Raw genomic sequence first — 21,598 nt, 5'->3', positions numbered from 1 at the left:
ATGTACATATTAGCAAACTATTTGACAACTGGCAATCAATTTAATGCTATGTGCTGACTTGGACACTTTCCCTGTTGTTCTCTAACCTTGACATGTGCCACGTGGTTAGCTTCAGAATTACATTCATTTTTTTGTATTTTTTTTTTCTGGGGTCGTTGGGGTGTTAGTGGTTGGGTTCCTATGCTCTAAACACCACCAATCACTTTGATTTTTATTTATTTGTTTTCTGAAGAAACTTAAATGAGTGTGATAAAGAGATCTAGTACTTTGATTTATATAAATACCTGCTGTCTTATATGGGTGGATGGATTGGCTAAGTTTCTGAATAAAGAAAAAATTAGTTAAAGCAAATTAACAAATAAACTGGGCTTGATGATTGCCTTATAATGGGAAAACTGAAAATGAGGCTAGCCCAATGTCCTTTAATTAGCTCATAACTTGGTCTATCAACTTGCTTGGTCTCCCTTAGTTAGAAATAGTTCACCAAACTCTTTCTGGTAGATGTGTTTGGAGCCTTTGGGCTGCATTTGCATTCTATGTAAAATGATAATTACTGATTTAACGTGTTAAAGAAAAAGATTTGATTCAAAACCCTTACGTAAAAGATAACCAAATGTTTACTGCATAAATTCTTCATTTTGCACTCAAGAATGATCTGACAAAATTAGTATTTTCCTTTCTTTCTTCCCAACCACCTCCCCCAAAGAAAAAATAAAAATAAAAATAAAAAGTACTAGGTTTTCAAGAATCAGAATTAGACCGGTTGGCTGAGCTCGACCACAATACTGACCAGTTAGGACAGCCGATCCATGCTGGGTTTCTAGGGTTTAGACCCATTCCTTCCTGGGACAGAATGGTCATAGATTCATAGGTCTTGGTTTGATTTTATTTTGGAGTGGACCTGTTCCTATGCCCAATGAAAGCCCAGCAAAACTAGGGCCAGACCAGGGCTAACGCAATCCTGAGTTGATACTATTTTTTTTTTTCTGGCTTTTCACTTTACAGTTTACATGACAGTCTAACCATTTATGAACTATGATAATTCAAAGGAAATTATAACGATAATTATGTGTAAAACTAGTGAGTGCCCAACTGGCCAAATGCTTGTTTCAGGGCCCAGTACTAGTCCAGCTTACCTATTAGATACTCCTGGGCCCCAAGTTCAGGTATAGACGTATAGTACATGGCCCCAATTAATACCCTATGCAAGGTCAGCCAAACAAAGTTGGCTAGCATTATAAATTATAATATTTTTGGGATTTTTTTTTGTTTATTTTAATTTTAACAAAATGAATGAAATTAATATTTTTATTATGTTTTTAATAAATGCTCTAATCAATGCTTAGGTTTAATTATGATATTTTTGGGTTTTATAGAGTAGTGATATAGTCTATGCCGTAGAAACATTAATGCTGTTTTGGATGCGAGACGTTGCTGTCGAAAGGACAATTATAGGCTGTCAAATTTTGTATAGATATGAAGTTAACTATCAATACTTAAATAATCTCACCTGCTTAGGCAACTGGATCTTCAATTCTTGAAGGAAAATTAATGATGAACTCTTTAGGCCTTACCAACCATGAACAAGTACTCATGCATTTTAACCAAAAGAAAAAGAAAACAAAACTCCCCATGCAATAATTTTCCATGAAATAAAAACATTATTTCGATGCAATCTTATTTGTTTTAAAGGAAAATGTTTTCTGTGAAGGTGTGTGGCCTTTAACTTGATGAGGTGAAATGACTTTTCCATCCCTAGTTCTTCCTTGTGTGATCCCATTGGCTCTCATTCACGTGCAGGAGCCACACTCCCCGTAGGAAACATTTCTTTTTTTTTTTAAAAGGGAAAAAGATAGCTACCCACTTGCGTTCGTATACATCTCGACAAAAGCAAATGCAAAAAAACTGTGCCACCCCCGCCCATATGTTGAAGATACCTCCGCGCCTACATTGGTGCAGTGGCCACGCAAGTGGGTAGTGTTCTCTTGCCCTTTTAAAATATGAGAAGTATTGTAAGAAAGAAAAAAATAGTTAGAACAATTGGAGACATGAAATTTTTGGCTATATAGAACTTATTTAATCCTATTTACACAAAGGGTTGTAGATTTATAATGTGACTCCCTAACTATACAATGGTCTTAGGTAGCGGGCATTTCGTATTGGGACTGGCCGACACCGATATCCATACCTAGCCAATCCTATAACATTGGAATGGTGTAGACCAAGGATAAAATAGTAAAAAAAAATCCAATTTTTATGAAAAAACAAGGGCAAAGCCATTCTATAGGGCAAATCCATATCGATTTGTATTGATATCGAATCAATTTCATAGATAACCGACACTCAATTGGATAGCGTGCATTAAATATCTATGGGTGCCCTTGCTGAGAGAACCCTCTCTTTTTATTTATTTTATGTACTTTATGTTAACACCGGAGAAATTTTTTGTCAAACACAAAAGGAAGCCTGTTTACCTATTTCTTTGCTTATTTTTGGAGAGACAAAGGAGCCCAATTTCATGCGGTGAAGTATTCTTGATTAATAGGAGATAGTGAATTGCCAACTCTTGGTCTTGCCCCAAAGGTTGGGTGATTTTCATCATCAATGGCCACTAGTACCTTTCATCCCGTACCCTAAATAAAATTAGGGACCTCTGATGAGAGTTAACAATTCTTCTAACAGAAATCTAGAGACCAAAATTAATGATTCGTCTTTGTTCTGGGTTTACTGGGTTTGCATGCATGATAGAGTCCTTAGCTAGCCTTCAAACTATGGGAATTTTTATCATAATACTCACCTATCATGCAAGCCAGGATGGTCGAACTAGATGGACCACCATGAACACCAAAATGGGTCGATGTGATACCAAGCTTAGATCCCCCACTAATGCAGAAATCAGAAAACCCATTCATGGTGACCCACTTTGCATGCATCGACATAGTTGATCTTAGTGTAGAAATGCAATCCTAAAATGATGCAGAAAGTAATGAAATAATAAAAACAAATAATATACATAAATTTACAAAGTTTCGCAAGAACGCTTGTTCTCACACATCTTAGATTTCTTGTAGAGAAAGAAAACTCACTGCAAATATCTAGTAAGAAACCCTATATGAAAAATATACATAAATACCCATATAGCATTAAAAAATTTCCCTCGGGACAACAACCCCTGAACCCCCACATGGATTAACTAGTTCGTCAAGGCCCCACCGGTAACAATGGTTAACCCACAGGGTGTTCCATTCCTCTTGAATTTTGACCAACTTTTGCCACAGATGAAATTAAATACAACGTTTCCCCAACACTTAGCAGTCGAGCATTAGGTTATTAATACGAAATTTGATGAATAGTGTTGGACCAAATAACCCGTCAAGGTGAGGGTTTTATTAAAGATTTGGATATTGATCTAGAACTCTTAACAAAAATTACATGAAGTCACGGATCTAAACCCTAAAGGGTCAGTTTCAAGTTTTATCACTTTCTTGTAACATAGCAATCAATTTTAATGTCTCAACCACCGAATCCTAATCATCACCTACATCCCATAAATTTATAGACCTAAATGAGTAGTGAAAGACATATAAATACACACAACGACACAATATACATGGGATACAAAACTACACTTTCTTGTGATCCTGTTCTCTCCACCATTATTATTAAGAGAAGTAGAGAAGATCATCATCACCCTTCTTGAAAGAAAGACAAGTTTTAGAAATGAAAACTCTATTTGTAATAGGTGGTGGTGGTGCTTCTGCTTCTTCATCTTCAACCTTTGCTTTTCTCTTAGCAACATTTCTCATTGCTTCATGCTTCCTCTTCCAAATCAACCAAGCGCTCATCATTCTACCTAAGAACTTATCGGTTCCTGCTGTGTTTGGCTTTGGAGATTCCATTATAGACCCAGGCAACAATAATAATATCAAGACGTTGGTGAAGTGCAACTTCCATCCCTATGGCAAGGACTTCAAGGAAGGGATCCCTACTGGAAGGTTTTGCAACGGAAAGATCCCCACTGACTTCTTTGGTACGTACTACATACACACCTCTCTCTCTCTCTCTCTCTCTCTCTCTCTACATACACACACCTTTCTCTCTCTCTAAGGGATGCCGAGTTAATAATCCATTCGTGGCCCATAGGGGCTGGGATAAGAGAATGACAGGGTCTAACCTTGCCTTGACTATACCAACACTACTGTACCGGACTCCATAAGAGCTCCGCACGTAAGCATGCTTGGGTGAGAGTAATACTATGATGAGTGATATGTTGGGAAGTCTTGGTATTACACCCCTTTTCGCGGGTGTAAGAATTTTTCAGATTGCGAGTATTGACTTTTAATCTAATACCCCATAAACAGTGGAATCTCAAATGGAAAAATGGCTATGCTTGTATCTCAGTCAGCCAGTTACAATGGCTGGAAGATCTTTATGGAATGAATGATGGACTTGTACATAGCTTTGGACTTCTATTAACTTAGCTAAGTTGAGTTTTTCCTGAATAGAATCCGTTTCCTTACCTGCACATATTGTTAAAGAGCTCTCAGAAATAGTAAAAACTAAAAACTCTTTTCTCTGATTCAAGATGGTATCAGTCTTATTCTGCCGCAACAAATATCCATAACGAGTCATTACCCCAATTGCACCTATTCTACCATCAAGCCTCATTCTTCTTCTTGCTGCCCTCATCAACCCACCACCTGATATCAACGCAGCCCATACCACACCATCCTCACACCATTCCCAAACCCTAATCCAATCTAATCACTTGATTCAACCACCACCAACACCACCGCAGCCGCCAACACCATGGCTACCGCGGCCACCGTCCGAACTTCTTATCCCTCCCTTACCTCCAGCCCAACATCACCTTTCCTTAAAATTAAATCCCAAGAACTTTCAGAGTGCACGGGGGTAACCCTCACCACTATTGCATTTGAGGAGGAGGGTCATAATATATGCAGCCTATCCTTGCTTAGCAGAAAATTTGTTTCCCAACTCTATTCCTCAAACCATTAGGTTACAATGGAGCAACCTTACCATAATACCAGGGTTTGCCCGATGTAAAAATTGCCAGATGTTGTCGGCAAAAATTCTATTTACCTTTGGTGGTCCAAGGCCAAAAGGACTTGAAAGTATCCATCTAAAAAATGAAAGAAATAGGATGTAGGAATAAGCAGTAATCAAAATCAAATGAGTCAAATAAAGATCAAAGAGTATTAAAAACTTATTCCAAATTAGGTTGTAGAACAAGCATTAATCACAATCAGAGTTGGTCGATTCTGATTCAAATCCACCAATTATTCTATATCGATAAAGTGAGTAAATTAACTAATTAGATAAGGGAAGATAGATCTTCTAGATTGCTCAGGTCCTTTTTACTGTTACACTACTTAGCATGGAGCTAAATGACAGGTCACAGTCAAGCATGCAATAAATGAACTCCCCTGGGTTGGGCCAGAAAAATGCAGCCATGATCAATAGTCACATCTGAGCTTTGGTTTCTGGGTGCAGTTGAAGAGATGGGAATTAAGGAGCTTTTGCCTGCATATCTTGACCCGAGCTTGGGACCTCAAGATCTCCTTACAGGCGTATGCTTTGCCTCAGGTGCTGCTGGATATGATCCCCTTACATCTGAGATTGCGGTAATCATTCTCATAGTCTCCTTCCTCTTCCTCTTCCTCTTCATTATTGTCAAAACATTAAACTTGCGTTTGGTAGTCATCGGAAATAAATTTCTGATGTTTTACGTTATACAGGAATAAGAAAACAGAATCTTCTGCTTAGTGTCTAGGTTCATTTTTCAATTTTTCCAAATGAACCCAGTAAAAAAAAAAAAAAAAATGGAATGTTGATAGTTCCAACATTTGAATTTTATTCCAAAATGAAATTTTGACACAGAAACAAAAAATTCTAATTTTGACACGAAACATCTTTTCTGAAACATAATGACTACCAAACGCAAACGCAAATTGTAACCCCATATGATACTATTCTTATTTATTTGGAAACAACCAGTCAGTGGTGTCATTGTCGGAGCAATTGAAGTTGTTCAAGGAGTACAAAGAGAAGCTGAAGATGATAGCTGGAGAAGAGAGAACAAGGACGATCATATCAGAGAGCTTATATGTTTTATGCGCAGGGAGTGACGACATCGCCAATACGTACTTTCCTACTCCTTTCAGGAGATATAAATATGATGTCCCTGCCTATACTGATCTCATGCTCCATTCAGCTTCAAGTTTCATTCAGGTTTGTCACTTGGTTCTCAGCTTTCCTAACAGAAACAAAAAAATTCCAGAGCACACTTAAGGGTCTATAGGCAACATTTAAAAGAAACATTTTTGGTGTTTTTGTATATTTTTTTTTTTTAAATGAGTGGAGTGAAAAAAAGAAAGCACATTTGATGTTGTTTATAAAAGACAGAAACACAAATTTGTAACAAAAACCAACTCAATAAATCTGAATTTCTCTATTGCCATCACATTCATTACCACTATCACTATCACTACCACCACTGTCACCATCACTACAACCACCACAAAACAAACTATACATACTTCTATTAATATGCATATTTCATACATGTTTCTTTTCATTTTTAGTTGTAGAAATATTTTTTCCTAATTTTAATATACCACATTATTTTGTATACGAGTGTTCCAAATAAACAAAAGGGAGAAAAGAACATTGTCTGTCGTATTCTCCACCCCCAAACACAGCCTTTAGTTTTAGGTTTCAAATCCTCTCCAATTACATTGGAGATCCAACATGCATATGACGGCTAGGAGGACTCGGGCATGCACCCCAAAGTCCTCCTGGATGTTAGATGCACGTTGAGCATCCCAACAGCTTTCAGGAGGCTAAGAAAAGATGCTCATACCCCTTGAAACCAAGGACTCTGTCTAAATATGATATCATTCTTCTTTCCTTAACTAAGACAAAAAAAAATATAACTGCTCTACATATATAGTAACTTCTCACCAATCATAAAAGAAAAAATAATAATAAATAAAATAAAAAATTGCCATTCCTTTGCTATCACATGCATATCATCCCTGAGATTTAATTACATAGACAGTAATTCATCACATGCCCTATCATTTCGTATCGTGAGAAGAAAAAGAAAAAAAAAATCATACCAAGTACGTTGCCTAGGTCACATGAATATTGATTAATTAATACATTAATTAAAGTGTCACCACACGAAATATGACACATGGCCTTGTACTTTAGACATTATTTATTTGTACTGTCTGTTCTTGCAAATTAATTAGAAAGGACCAAATCTTGTACTGGACACAGCTCATAGCTGTGGCTTCTTGTCTAAGTTCGTACGCCCCATAAGTTTCACCCTTAATTTAATAGAGTTGGGCACCTCATGGAAACAAAAGTTTAATTACTGTTGGGTCAAGAAATTAAATCATTAAAAATATATTTAGGAGAAGGTTTTGTTTTTTGTTTTTTGTTTTTTTGTTTTTTGTGTGTGTGTTTGTTGTCGGTGCTTAAAACTGGGAGTATCTAGTGTACTTTTGCTATACTGAGTTTTGAAAAATGTCATAATATTTGGAATTTTACCTCCCACTTTATGGAGAGACTATTTCTTAACTCAAATCTATAGCCACTTGATCGCGATTAGAGTAATCTTTTGTTGCACTAAGGTTTGCCCTTTAAAGGATCACTAATATCTGTTTTATAGCAAGTTGGATAGAATTGAAATTTGTGAATTTCTATTATATATATATATATATTATTTATTTATGAAGGGATACAGTAAAAGGTCTCAACTGGTAAATAAAAATCACCAAGAGGGGGAAGGTAAGAATTTTGAAAATTTAATGAAAAAATCAAACTTTTCTATGAAATGGATGGGCAAAAATATAAGGGAATACACAAATAATTGAAAGGGTACATAATTAAATTTAAGTTCAACAATTAAGCATGTGGCCAGTCCAAATTTTTTTTTACTAAATTTCTATACAATCAAATTTGGCATATCATCCTTTTCACATGCCAAAACTTGGTCTGGTCTACAAATATCCTATAAACTTATTGATCTAGAAAATTTTTTATCATTTAAAAAGAAAAGTCATGGCTTCCTTAGAGAAGCACTAGAGTTGACATATGGAAAGTTGGAGGTAATTGAAAATTGAAATAGTAGATCCCATAATTTTTTTCTCACATGTCAACCTTCAATCCAAAACAGAGTTATCTAAATGGTAAAACAAAATCATAAAAATATACGACTATCAAGAAGGTGCATGCCAATACATGAGAGTATATGTGATTGAATTCAAGCTTTTTTTTTTACACGATGGCCAATTCAAAACCATTACTAAATATCCAACCACATAAATTGTTGCATTACCCTCCTATGTGGCATAATTAAGTGTGTTCATCCAAAAAATACCCTTTAGACATTCAATTTAGAAAAATTTATAGTGTGTCCATCCAAAAATACCATTTAACATGTCAAATTAGTAAAACTTATACCATAAAAAAATGTCATCCATTTTCGAACCCATAGATGACATGAATTATGCCATGTGACACGGTAGATGAGTTGAAATTTTGAGAATAAATAGACCACAAAGGTCCCCATCCCCACACACCCCCCCCAACCCCCCAAAAAAAAAAAATCTCAAGCGTCAATTCTAAACTCAGTGGAAAAATTCAAATAATTGAAAAGAAAATTAATGATTAAAAATACAAGGAGAAAATGCCAAAGCATGGAAATAGATGATTGAATTCGAGTCTTGACATATCCAAATTATTTGATACGTACATAGTTCATGACTGTAAATTTGCAGAGATCTGAAAACCATTGCCCTCAGATCAACTTTTTTTTTGGTAATAGTCTGATTGATTGTCTGGTATATGTAAAAATAGACAAAACAAATGTCATGGGTTGGGAATACAAGTGCTCTTTTATATTGTGATTTACTAAAACAAAGCAATATTTGGCAGGATCTGTATAATTTGGGGGCGAGAAGGATTGTTGTTCTGGACGTCCCACCTATAGGATGTGTGCCATCGCAGAGAACCCTAGCAGGAGGGAAAGAAAGACAGTGTGGAGAGAAAGAAAACCAGGCAGCTTTGCTCTTCAACTCTAAGCTGTCTACCCTGATTGACTCCCTCGAAAAGAAGCTCCCACAGTCCAAAATGCTTTTTGTGGATATCTTCAAACCCCTACTTGATATCATCCAAAATCCTCTTTCCTATGGTAATTAATCATCAAACCCATCATCACCACTGCAATGTGATCATTTCAGAAACATACATTTAAAAATAAAGTGTTGGGGAAGGTATTCATGTACTGGAGATTCCTCCCATTGATCCTGTTTTATAGGGAGCCGGGGTGTTTTGGCAGCAGCCTCGTGCACTGGGTACACCGTTTGTTGTTTTTGCCCATCTCAGTGTATTTATAACGTTTGCATATGCCTCTTTATATTTGATCAAGTGGACTACCCTATACACAGACAAGTGAAAGCTGAAAGATGCAGGAAAGGGACTGGGGGCTATGGGTCATAACTGGGCAGGTTGAGCTAATATCTTTTTTTCTTCACTAGTATTGAAGAACACTGAAATGATGTTTTGCTTTTTTTTTCAGGCTTTGATGAGGTGAGAGAGGGATGCTGTGGCACTGGAAAGCTGGAGGTTTCAATACTATGCAACGACTTGGTTCCTGTGACTTGCCCAGATGACTCCAAGTATCTATTCTGGGATAGCTATCATCCCACTGAGAGTGGCTACCGAGTACTTACCACCATCATCATCAAACAATACCTCAATCAATACCTCAAGCGCTTCTAAATTCAATCCAAAAAGTGACAGGTTCACATTCTTTGGTTTTCTAAAGTTTTTGTGCCCATCTGGGTTTTATCTCTATATTAGTTTGGTCTTATTATTCATGCTGGATTCTTCAAATTCCCTTTTTTTGATCCCCCCCAACCCAAATGATGATCGGGTCAGCGCATATATTATTGTATTAGATTATAATGGAATATGAAGTGTTGATTATGCATTATAGCTTGGGGATGTCTTTCTACCATTTTGCTTCATATATGATCAAATTTCATCCAAAACTGTTGGATATACAGTTTTGAATTAAGACTGACTGAACCATATTTGAACCAAAGGAACAAATCCTTGACCCTATAACCCAGACCCAGTTAACCTCGAGTACAGAGCACATAGTATTCCTATGTTAACTAGCACACCAAAGTTAAAAATATTAGTAACAGGAACACTGTGCAACAGGCACACGTTACATTTACAGACAACTCCAAGTACATATTCTGGGACAGTTTCCATCCAACGGAAAAGGCCTACAGGGTCATCCTCACTCCAATCTTCAAGAATCTCAATAGCCTCTTCTAAAGCACATCGCCTACCCAATCCCCACTGTTTTATACTCTATATTCAATCAAATATAACACCACAAAATGTTCACCCCCTATTCCAAGATGTCAAAAGTCCCAATTTTCTTTTCCCTATAAGTTCGTTGTCATTTTTAATATGATCAAGATCAGCTGATCTAATAAACACCCACCAATCTACCAAAAATAATATATCCACCTGGTCAATAAAACCCTACAATTTTTAAGCGATAATGGCGAACTTGCTCCTCATCAATAAGACAGTCTTCTATCCAACATTCTACTAGTTAATATCGGTCGTTTGAAAGAATTTCATGGTTGGATTGTAATAATCACTTCCTTCCTGACCCAACTTTTGATCTGAAAAGCCTCTTGAAAAAAGAACCCATTCATGCACAAACCAAGGGAGATGAAACATGTCATTCAAGAACCTCACTTATAAATACCTACTCTACACCAACAAATAAATGTCTACGACCATTACTTTAGATGGTGCAAGAAAGCAGATGCAAAGTCCACCAGAAATGTAAAATTTTGAATCAAGAGATCTACTAGGAAGACATGGATGCTCTAAATATTTATCACACAGATATTTGTATCAATAGTTAATACAACATGGTGAGGAAAAACACAAGTTCCTTTGTCTGCCTGGTTAGATTTTGGGATTTGATTACCAAGAATAGAGACTTAAAAATAAAACCCAAGGATTGCCACTAAGCTTGCTAGGAATAGTCTGCAGCCCATTGGCTTTGAAAAATGCATGTGAAGGCATGTAGGATGAACTATGAACAATGATCCAATAGTAGTTAACCATACATTCATCGGTAACTCACTTCCTTTTAAATGTATAGTTATACAGAAACATACATAATCAACTTAAATAAACTCTGTTACTATTGCCTATATATGCAGAAGCGCCCCAAGAACCTAAACTTTCTTCCGCTAATAAATTGAATATTGCAGGTACAGACGTCGTGAAATGTCTTACTTGCATACACATGATATGATTCTCTTCAAAGACAGAATCACTAATTGCATCAATCATCAAACTCTCTAGTCGTCCATTAAAAGAAACCTATGGGACAAGATAGATCGCATGATTAACCAAGGTAGTTCGACATAAATGAGAAACTGGAGTTGAATGAATCCATGGATCAGTATTGTTAATCAATACATTAATCTCCGACGGGCATGGAAACAAGCATACTTCATAGTCAAAGATCATTGAACCTAAAATAGCATCCACTTGCAAGCAGTAAATGACAGAGGATGTGAATAGATTAACACCATCTCTCACCACTCTAGGAGATGAAGCTACTGAAGGCTTCTTTCTACTGAATCCATTTTTTTGAAGTTCATCCAATTTGTAGATTCTTCCAGGTATCTGCAACTTGGGTTTACTAGCACCATTTTAAAATGGAAGTTCTATTCTCTTGGTCTCGCCATGCTCGTATATCAGACACATGTCAAAACTTTCTCACCATAATAAATATTTCCCTGCAGCATAGATGGATTTTCTGCTGCTATATTAGGCACCAGATCTTATAAATCAGTCTATACCAGATTATCCAACTACATTGATTTTTGATACTCATGCGTATCAGAAAGAACCCATATGGTATATGAAATAATCTGATAAGCTGTAAGTGTTTCATATTGGTAATTGATTCTGAACTACCTGAATGCTATTGAGACTTGAGAGCAGAGATCCATCAAGGCAATTAACACACTATAAATAATGCTTGTGGAAAGTGAAATACAGAAGCAGTCGTGTTCAAAGTTTCGCGAAAAAAAAAATCATAGCAAAAATAGCTCAGACAAACCTTCCTTGCAGCCCCAAAGCCACGGAGACCGTTGGGCTTTCCTTGCAACTCCTTCACAAGGGAGAGGATGCAAGACACCAGATTCTCACCATTCAAAGGTGGCAAGAATAGTAACTATTTGAAATTCAGGCCGAAGATGAGAGCAGATGCCATTGTAATAGATTTCGAAACCCATATCCTATGAAAAGCAAAAAACCAGACTTTAGCACCTGTACAGAAAGATCTCAAAATCTACTTTAGGGGCAGAGTATGGGTTGTCAATGAATTTGATTCAGTTCCTCTTCCGTCTCGTCCACACATTTGAGCAAGCACAGAATCACAGAAGCGTGGAAACTGAAACCCTAATGTTCCACCTGACTACTGGTTGAAGTGCCTTGCATTCACTGGATCGCCAATAAATTGGGAGTTCATAGTTGCCTGAAAGTTACGTATTTATCTCCTCCTCCTCCTCCTTCTTCTTCTTCTTCTTTCCGTTATCGCGGGTACCCAATACTGATAGGGATCTGAAGAATCGGCCAAAATGGAAAAAAAATCGTCTGCAATTCCGATCTCGTACAATTCCATGAGATACCACCTTCAGGGAGTGACACGTATATTGATACCAATGCAATGGTCCAGATCTGATTTAAATGACTCTTCACTGATTTAAGGTTTTATTAGTTGTACCAGATCTAGACCATTGCATTGGTATCAATACACGTGTCACTCCCTAAAGATGCTATTTCACGAAATTGTACGAGATCGGAATTGCAGACGATTTCAACCCGCCAAAATGCCCGATTTTAGGTACATTAAATACAAGAGGAAATTACACTCCCTTCCCATGTATGTTTCAAGTGTCACAGGACCCTCCCCTGAAAAGTTTGAAATGACACTAACCTCCCATGTATGTTCTAGATTCTATCAACCGTACCCTGGCTGTGAGTGAGGAAACGATAAATGTTTTATAATATTTACAAAAACCCCAAAATACCCCCAACTCATTAGCATCTTCTTCCTTGAGAAGAATGATGGTTTCTTCATTCGGCTTCTTCTTTCCTCCATACCTGATCTTCTGAAAGTGAAATTGAAGGTGAACATCTCCAAAGTTTTGAAGTTCGATGGTTGTTCTTGTTGTTCACTATCGAAGGCATAAATCTCATTGAAGATTGGAGTTGTTAATCGGAGTCTAAGGTTAGTATAATATCGTAGATTTGGAAAAGTTAGGGTTTCGGGAAAAATTTAATCAAACACAGTTGAGACTTAGTTTTAGCGTTTGACGGTGATTCTTCAAGCGTTTTATGCAGATCTATTCTTCAATTTCGTTAGATCGACATATAGATCATGCTTATTTTCTCTGTTTGAATATTATGGTTTCGGCAAATATTTTTTCCTCAAACAGCTGGTGAAAATGGTAGATTTAATGATATCTTTTGGGGGCTTGAAATTTAGCTCAGGATTCGTTGACATTTTCTGGGTTTCTGATCTTAGCAGTAGTTGCCATTTTTTTTCTTTTTTTCTTAAAGGGTTTTCTGGGTTCTGGGAATTGGTGGGAGGTCCTCACTTAAAGAAGCTGCATTTCATCAGAGATTTTTCTATTGAAGTTGCAGTTTTTTGGTCTTTTGGTGCGTTTAGCTGTGTTGTGGCAAACATCACAGCACAATAGCTTGTTCAACTATCATATTTCAACTATAAATTGTGAGATAAGAAAGATGAGTTGCAAATTCTTCTCTTGACAACTTGAAGGAAGAATTTGTTGTTGAAAGTTTCATTCGGATTTAGTACCCTAAGAGTGTTGTCTGAATTTTGTAATTTAAATATTGTAAGAACTCAATTTTAACTTTGTCTTCTTTGTCTGCTCTTGTATCCACTATCCACATGTGCTATCATTCTGAATTTCATCAGAGGCCTCTTGTCTCTAGCCTAACTGCATTGATAACGTTTCACTTGTGCAGTGCTTTACTACGGTATTCAGGAATCTTGTATTCTATAATTATTCATGCAGCATCTTGTCTTGGGTAGGAGTGTCATGTCATTTTATTTTTACATCAGTATGCTAAGCGTGTTGGGAGTGATTGGGTTTCCTAGATTGCTGAATATCTCTGTATATGAATCTGAGAAACTTGTGGGCCTAAAAGTAGAATTTATTGATGTATTTTCTTTCCAAGGAATTCAGGGTTGCTGATTAGATATGCTTCTAATAGGCCTACATGCTAATTTGTATGTAACAATTACTTGAAACCTGTTGGTACTTTATACTATTAAGAGGAATCTAGCAGGACAACTTTGGTAATTCCAAAATGTTGACATTCTTATGGGGTATATATTATAGTATGTTATGATTGTTCCTGATTGGATTTGTCTGTGCTTATAAGATATATGTCTTAGTGGAATGGTTGTATGTACTTTGTTTCAAATACTTGGAATGGTTGGATGGACTTCGTTTCAAATCCTTGGAATGGTTGTATGGACTTAGTATGGACTAATTTTCATTCAAATCCTTAATGTATTTGTGTTTATGTAACATATTGTGTTTTTTTTTTTTTCATCAGAAATCATTCATCATTCAATGGAAATTAGAGTTATCATATATTATCATTGCGACTTGAATACGCCTGCACCTACCCCAGTTGATCCGGATGAGTACTATTATTGGGACATGATGATCGATATGTATAATACAGTTATCAGACATGTACCAGTAGGACATACTGTCACATTTAAAGTGAAGTGCATACTTCCTTCCAACCAGCAGATGAAAGTTAATGAGGATGCAGGTGTACTGGACATGTTTGTATTGCATCAGAATGCTGAATGCATAAATTTATATGTATATGATCTTCACTAGGATTCCAATCCAAGCAACCTATACACGGTAAATGGTTTCCTTGGTGGACTAATCAAACGGGAGACTGCTAGTAGGTATGTCCATCAAAGTCAATGTGGCTTTGGTGATGAGGTGATGCAAGATCAGTATGGAAGTGGAATTGATGTACTACAAAGTCAAAGTGGTTTTGGAGGTATTGTGCAGCAAGTTCAGACATCTAGTGGGCATAGGATAAAACACCAAATAAGAAGGGTGGTGGTACCTATAGGGCTTCAACTAGTGGTGGACATAACAGTAGGAGCAACATGAATGATTCAATTAGTAGTGATGCAACTAATAGTATTGTTGATGGCAATGATGTGACTGATGTGAATGATGACAGTAAGGCAGTTGGTAAGAGCACTGGCAAAGTCATACATAGTATTGTTGTTAAACTTGATGTTGGGGATGTTGTGAATGATGGTAGTAAGACAGTCAGTAAGAATACCGATGAAGTCTTATTCGATGTTTCAAGTTCAAGTGATGTTGATTGTAATTCTATGTCCAAAGATGAAAGTGATATGAATGATGAAGAGGAGTATAGTGATGTGGTTGAAGATCAAGTTGATGGTCAAGATGATGGAATGGATGGTACAAGAGTTGCATACCAAGATAACATTGAAGCATTATCTGACTATTATGATGATGATTACTCTACACCATCATCTTCTCATGGGCAAGTGGTATGACTAGAGAAAGGGATGTTGTTTGATGATGTGACTCATTTCAGGGTTGTTGTTAAAGACTATGCTATTCAAGAAGGTTTTGAACTACTGAGAACCAAGAATGAGAAGTCAAGAGTGACTGTTTTGTGTGCAGCATAGGGGTGTACATAGAAGATCCATGCTTCACTTGCAGAAGATGAAGGAGTAACATACTGGATCAAGTATATATGCAATGAACATTCTTGTGCGAGGAAAAAAAGAAACAAGGATATTACTTCCACTTGGATTGCCCGACATCTTGCTTCAGGATTAAAGGTAAACCTAGATATGGATCCAGATGCAATCCATTCATATTTCAAAAAAAATTCCATGTTGAGGTCCTTTATATGACAATGTATAGGGCCAAGAAGCATGCAACTAACTTCAATGAAGGTAACCATTATAAGTCATTCGCAAAGCTACCTAATTATGGAGAAATGGTGCTACAAAGAAACCCTGGAAGTCTATTCAAGTTGCAATTCCATCAGAGAGTCATAATGTCAAACCCTCCTGTCTTCAAAAGATTGTTCATTAGTTTCAAGGCATGCATTGATGGTTTTGTGAAAGACTGTAGATCATTCATAGGTCTTGATGGTTGCCACCTGAAAGGAATGTGTGGAGGGGTACTACTGGCTGCAGTCTCTGTTGATGGCAACAAAGGATTTCCCTATGGCATATGGCATTGTGGATGTTGAATGCAAGAAAAGTTAGGTTTTCTTTTTGTCACAGTTATATAGTTGTCTTCACAATGCGGAGGAGAAATTTCTTATTACATTTATGTCGGACCGACAAACGTTCTACCCTATAGAGTTAATTATAGGACACACATCTATTTTTTTTGTGTACTTAGTCTTTTTAATTTGCTAATGTGTAGTGACTGCACCAAGCCATCGATGAAATATTTTCAGGTTGTCATCATAGATACTGCAGTAGACATATGTACCAAAATTTCAGAAGCAAGTTTCCAAGTGTGCTACTTAGAAAGTATTTTTGGTTAACAGCTATGGCTTCCACTGCATTCTTGTTTGAAAATGCAATGTCAGATATAAAATCAATTAGCAAGGATGCATATAATTGGTTGAACAATGTTAAATCTGAGATGTGGTCTCGACATGCATTTGACTTTTGGTGCAAAACCTACCATGTCACCAACAATATGGTTGAATGCTTCAATCAATGGATTGCACCTTTTAGGAGCAAGCCTACCCTACTCGTAGCTGATGAGATACGGAAGTTGTTGATAGAAATAGTGCATAAGAGATATCAGGAGGGTTGCACATACACTGGGATTGTCACACAAAGAATAAAGAAATTGTTGAATTTGATCCAAACAGAATCAAGAGGATGTATGGTCCAAGCTGCTGGGGTATATGAGTTTGAGGTCACAGATACTGAAGGAAGGCATGTGGTCGATTTGAAAAAAACAAACCTCTTGTTGTAGATAATGGGAATGTTCTAGATTACCCTGTAAGCATGCAGCAGCATGCATTGTTAGTAAAAGAGAAAACTTGGAGAGTTACTGCCATAAGTACTATAGCATAAACACATATTTGGCAGCTTATGAGGGTATTATCCATCCATTACCTAGACTTCAAGAGATAAGTGAAGAACGCAGAATTGGTATTGTACAACCTCCACCAATCAAAAGATTTCCAGGAAGACCACATACTCTTAAGAAGAAGGAAATTGATGAAGTCCCACCTGGCCAGCGGAAAAAAAGATCAAGAGTTGCCAAGTGTAGCAGATGCAACCAGGAAGGTCACAACAAGGGAAGACGTACAGGACTTCCAGTGAAACAGAAAGCAAAATCATCCTAGGTTTTCAATATTCAATTTTCAAGTTTTAAATATTCTAAAATGATTAGTGATCTTATCCATTTGTTGCATTTGACTAATAGTTACTCATATTTATGTAAAGAACTCAACAGCCTGGAAGTCAACCTGATACAAGCATTTTTCAAAGAATGACCAAATCACAAGCTTCTACAATGACCATTGAATTGAGCATGCAAGCCAAGGTTAATGCACAATTGCAAGCTAAGGAAGCCAAAAGGAAAGCAAAGGAACAAAGGAAGAAGGCAATTGCTGGTGGAAGTTGAATGCAACAGAGAGATAGAGTGTAATGAAGACTTTAATTGGATTAGATGATCTAATTTTCATAGTTTGCACTGTTAATGAAAACTTTTTTATTGGTTGATGGATTTGATGTTTAAGACAAGTACTTGGACTACTCTTTTGGGTTTTGATGTTATTATGAAGTATATGAACTGTGTTTGACTTTTTTGTGGAATGATGTGTAGAACATTTTTGGATGTTTGGAATATTTATGGATGTGTGGGGTGATATTTACAGGTCATATTTATGGATTATACAGGTTAAATGATGAAAATCATGCCAAAATGCTATCAAAATTTCCATTACACAACCTAATTCTGTATAGATCATAATTCCTTCCTTAATAATATTCAACTTTTACATTTTTTTGGCCGATACATATAGCTACAAAAACACCTACGAAAAAAACAAACACAAAATTACAAAACATTTTCATTGATCCAGCAAATTTCACTGTGTCATCCACCCTTATCTTCACACTCTGCATCTCTTGCTGCAACCCATATAACACATCTCTGAGCACACCACCTCCCCTCGCAACTGCCTCAAATCCTCTTCCAACTCTTGCCTATCAATGGTGGGATTGGGTAACGGATTGGTAGTTTTAATATTCATAGGTTCACATCATGCGAAGTATTTGCACTTATTGTAATTTTGACAACTATAAAAAAGTCTGTTTGGGTTGTCAGCGGTCTCTGGTATCCTGATCACAGCTTTTCGATTGTATCTACATTTTATGGATATGTACTTGAAACATCCTGTTGAGTTGCAATTACTTGAGGTAGACATTTAGTCTGAGTAAGAGGGAGCCCTCCTTGTTGCAGTAGGAGTTAATCCTATTCAATTTTGGCAATCCTGAAAAAACAAAGAAAAAAGACAATGAAAGTCATTACTGATAAACTAACATGTACATTATGGAATCAACTTGGTTTGTAGAACAATCATATCCTAACCATTGCCTTGAATTTATGAAGAAACCAAAATCTGAATTGTTCTTTGACTACCAGATTTACATTATTGTTCCCCTATTATTGCCATTCCGAACTTACTAACTATGCTCCAACATACAACTTGCCCTCTTCTTCATTCAGGCTATATATTGTTTCTCATTTAATGCCATGAACACAAGAAGATAAGAAGAGACGGAATGTGAGACTTTCACATCTTGTGTCGATAGGACAACAATTGTGCTACTTTCCTTTGACTTAGCATTGGCCGACATTAACCAAAACCACTTTCATTGGATCTCCAAAGGTGAGAAAAAAACAAAGACCAATTTGGATCAAGTGATTAGCTAGATTCAAGAATATCAGAGGGATAGTAGTTTAAGAGTAGAGAAAAAAACAAATACCCATTTGGCTACTGGGATTGTCTTCTTATTTCAATTCCTTAGTCCAATCTTAACCAACAATGGCTGCTGTCACACCATCAATAAGTATCTAACAAGTGTTCTCATTGGTGTCTATGGCTTCCCCTGCCTTTTTTCATCTTTCACTGACAGTAATGTGGGAAGTGATGGGTTGGTTCATTATGGTATTGTAACCAATTGTTGGTGGTTGAGCTACTGGAATTAAAATTAGTTGCTAGTTATTGAGGCATTAGCATATTCACAATCATAATACTATTGCGTAGGCCAAGAAATTTCAGAACAAAAATGGGTGAAAAGGGGGGGGGGGAAAAGAGGTGGAAGAAGGGGGAAAAAGAAGTGGAAGAAGGGGGAAAAGGTGGTGTTCTTACTTTCACAATATGAACACCTTAATCGATTCAAGGGGATGGGACATCGGCGTCGGAGTCAGGCAACTCTCTCGGAGATTGGACTTAGGCAGCTCTCTCCCTCCAACCGCTCCAAGAACTCCAAAACCCTCGATTGCTCTCGCCCTCCAATGGCTGCAAGAGAGTGTTTTTTAAAGAAAGGGGAAGGGGTAAATGGGTCATTTTACATCAACTACTAAGAGAGTTAACGACATAGGGTATAGTTGTAATTTCAAACTTCGGAGGGGGTCTAAGTGTAATACTTGAAACATACAGGAGAGAGGAGTGTAATTTTCTCTAAATACAATCGATACAACAACAACAACAACAACAACAACAACAACAACAATCATAACCTTATCTCCACTGAATGGGTCAGATTCATGGATCCAATATGGAAAATAAAAAATAAAGAAGCATGAATGATAGGTTAAAAAGAAGAAACATGGGGATAATAGATGAAGGTACATGGCTCCAATCATAACCTTATCCTAATTGAATGGGGTAAGCTATATGGATCCAATATGGAAAATAGAAAGTACAACAACATAGAAAGACACATACTTGAAACATCCCCTATAGGGGATTAGCAACACGGGTCCTTGTCCTCCACACAACTCTATCCGAAGTCATACTAGGGTCGAGCCCTACGCTTTGCATATCTTTTTGAACTATTTTGTTAATAGTCATCTTAGGCCTATCCCTATCTTTTCTAACTCACTCCAAGTGAATCTGATCACTCTTACTTACGGGGGCCTTCATAGGTCTCCATTGGACATGGCCATACCACCTCAATCGACTCTCACGAAGTTTTTCTGGATTGGTGCAACCCCCAAATCATTTATAATAGGCTCATTCCTTACCCTACCCCTCCTGGTCTTGCCGCACAGGCCTCTCAATATTTTCATCTCCGCTACACTCATTTTATTCAAAGTACTCTTCTTGACTACCCAACATTCCACTCCATACATCATAGCTGGTCGTATAACTGTCTGGTAAAATTTTTTCTTAAGTTTAATAGGTATTCTTTTGTCATATAACACTCCCGCCGCACCTCGCCACTTCATCCACCCCACTTTAATCCTATTGGTAATATCATCCTCTATATCCTCCTCTTTGTCAATGATAGACCTCAAGTATTTAAAACAATCCCTCCGGGATAGTTCTTGTTCCCCTAGCTTCACAATCTCTCCCCTCCTCTAGATTGATTGAAGGGTAAATTAAACAACACAATCGAATAGTGTTTCGAAAAAAAAAAGAAGCATCAGACCTCAAAGAAAATATAATTATAATTATACAATTTGAATTATAAAATAAAATGAGTGTCAAAGATTCTACTATGATTCTTCCACTTAAGGGATTGACTGAATAAAAGTTTCACCTTATTTGGGAAATCGATATTCAATTTTCTACTCACTTTCGTGACAATGGTTTCAAGTATCGGTCTGGTATCGGTCATCTCGAATTGATATCGATTGAGATCAATCATGATCTTTGATCGATCCGGATCGATTCAGGGGTAAAATAGTAAAAAATTAGTACTTTTTATACCTATACACCATCCCTTAAATCTTTGAACGAGGCTCCTAGATCCTTGAGCTTGTTGAGCTCTTCCAGCATAGAATCTTGATAGCCTCCATTCGCCAACTCCTCATAGAATCCATTGACTCTAGTAATAACGGCAGACCCAATGGGTGGAGTTGTTAGCGCAAGGAGCCAATAGGGAATAGAATGCATGTATAAGCCACCATAAGCTCACTACAAGAAAATTGGTATTTAGCCGCGGTTAAAACCGTGGCAATTGCTAATATAACCGCGGCAAAAGGTTAATAACCGCGGTTTGAAAACCGCGGCAAATCCGCGGCCAATACCACCGTGGTAAATGAGAAGGCCTCTTTAGCCACGGTTTATATAAACTGTGGTTAGATACTTTGTTTTAACCACGGTTTGTGAAACTGTTGTTAGTAAATTATTTTTTACC

The 21,598-nt window shown here is 37.0% G+C and overlaps 1 protein-coding gene across 1 annotated transcript; it reads left to right on the top strand.

Moving 5' to 3' along the window:
- The first annotated feature begins 3,618 nt into the window (after positions 1-3,618).
- On the top strand, positions 3,619-10,032 carry LOC122085218 (GDSL esterase/lipase EXL3-like). Its single transcript, XM_042653697.1, has 5 exons — positions 3,619-4,030; positions 5,515-5,645; positions 6,019-6,252; positions 8,968-9,223; positions 9,611-10,032. Exons 1-5 carry the CDS (start codon positions 3,721-3,723, stop codon positions 9,811-9,813), a joined length of 1,134 nt encoding a protein of 377 aa, XP_042509631.1. The 5' UTR covers positions 3,619-3,720; the 3' UTR covers positions 9,814-10,032.
- The last annotated feature ends 11,566 nt before the right edge of the window (positions 10,033-21,598 follow it).

The sequence above is a fragment of the Macadamia integrifolia genome, chromosome 7 (assembly GCF_013358625.1).
Source record: "Macadamia integrifolia cultivar HAES 741 chromosome 7, SCU_Mint_v3, whole genome shotgun sequence".
In the NCBI taxonomy this organism is placed as follows: Eukaryota; Viridiplantae; Streptophyta; class Magnoliopsida; order Proteales; family Proteaceae; genus Macadamia; species Macadamia integrifolia.
The sequence above is the reverse complement of the archived record's forward strand: the minus strand, read 5'-3'. Positions and strand labels throughout refer to the sequence as shown.

Excerpts from the sequence above, each read along its gene's own strand:
- LOC122085218 (XM_042653697.1), top strand. The coding sequence starts at position 3,721 with ATGAAAACTCTATTTGTAATAGGTGGTGGTGGTGCTTCTGCTTCTTCA. Across the intron at positions 5,646-6,018 it reads CCCTTACATCTGAGATTGCG|TCAGTGGTGTCATTGTCGGA; the intron begins GTAATCATTCTC and ends GGAAACAACCAG. Across the intron at positions 6,253-8,967 it reads CAGCTTCAAGTTTCATTCAG|GATCTGTATAATTTGGGGGC; the intron begins GTTTGTCACTTG and ends AATATTTGGCAG.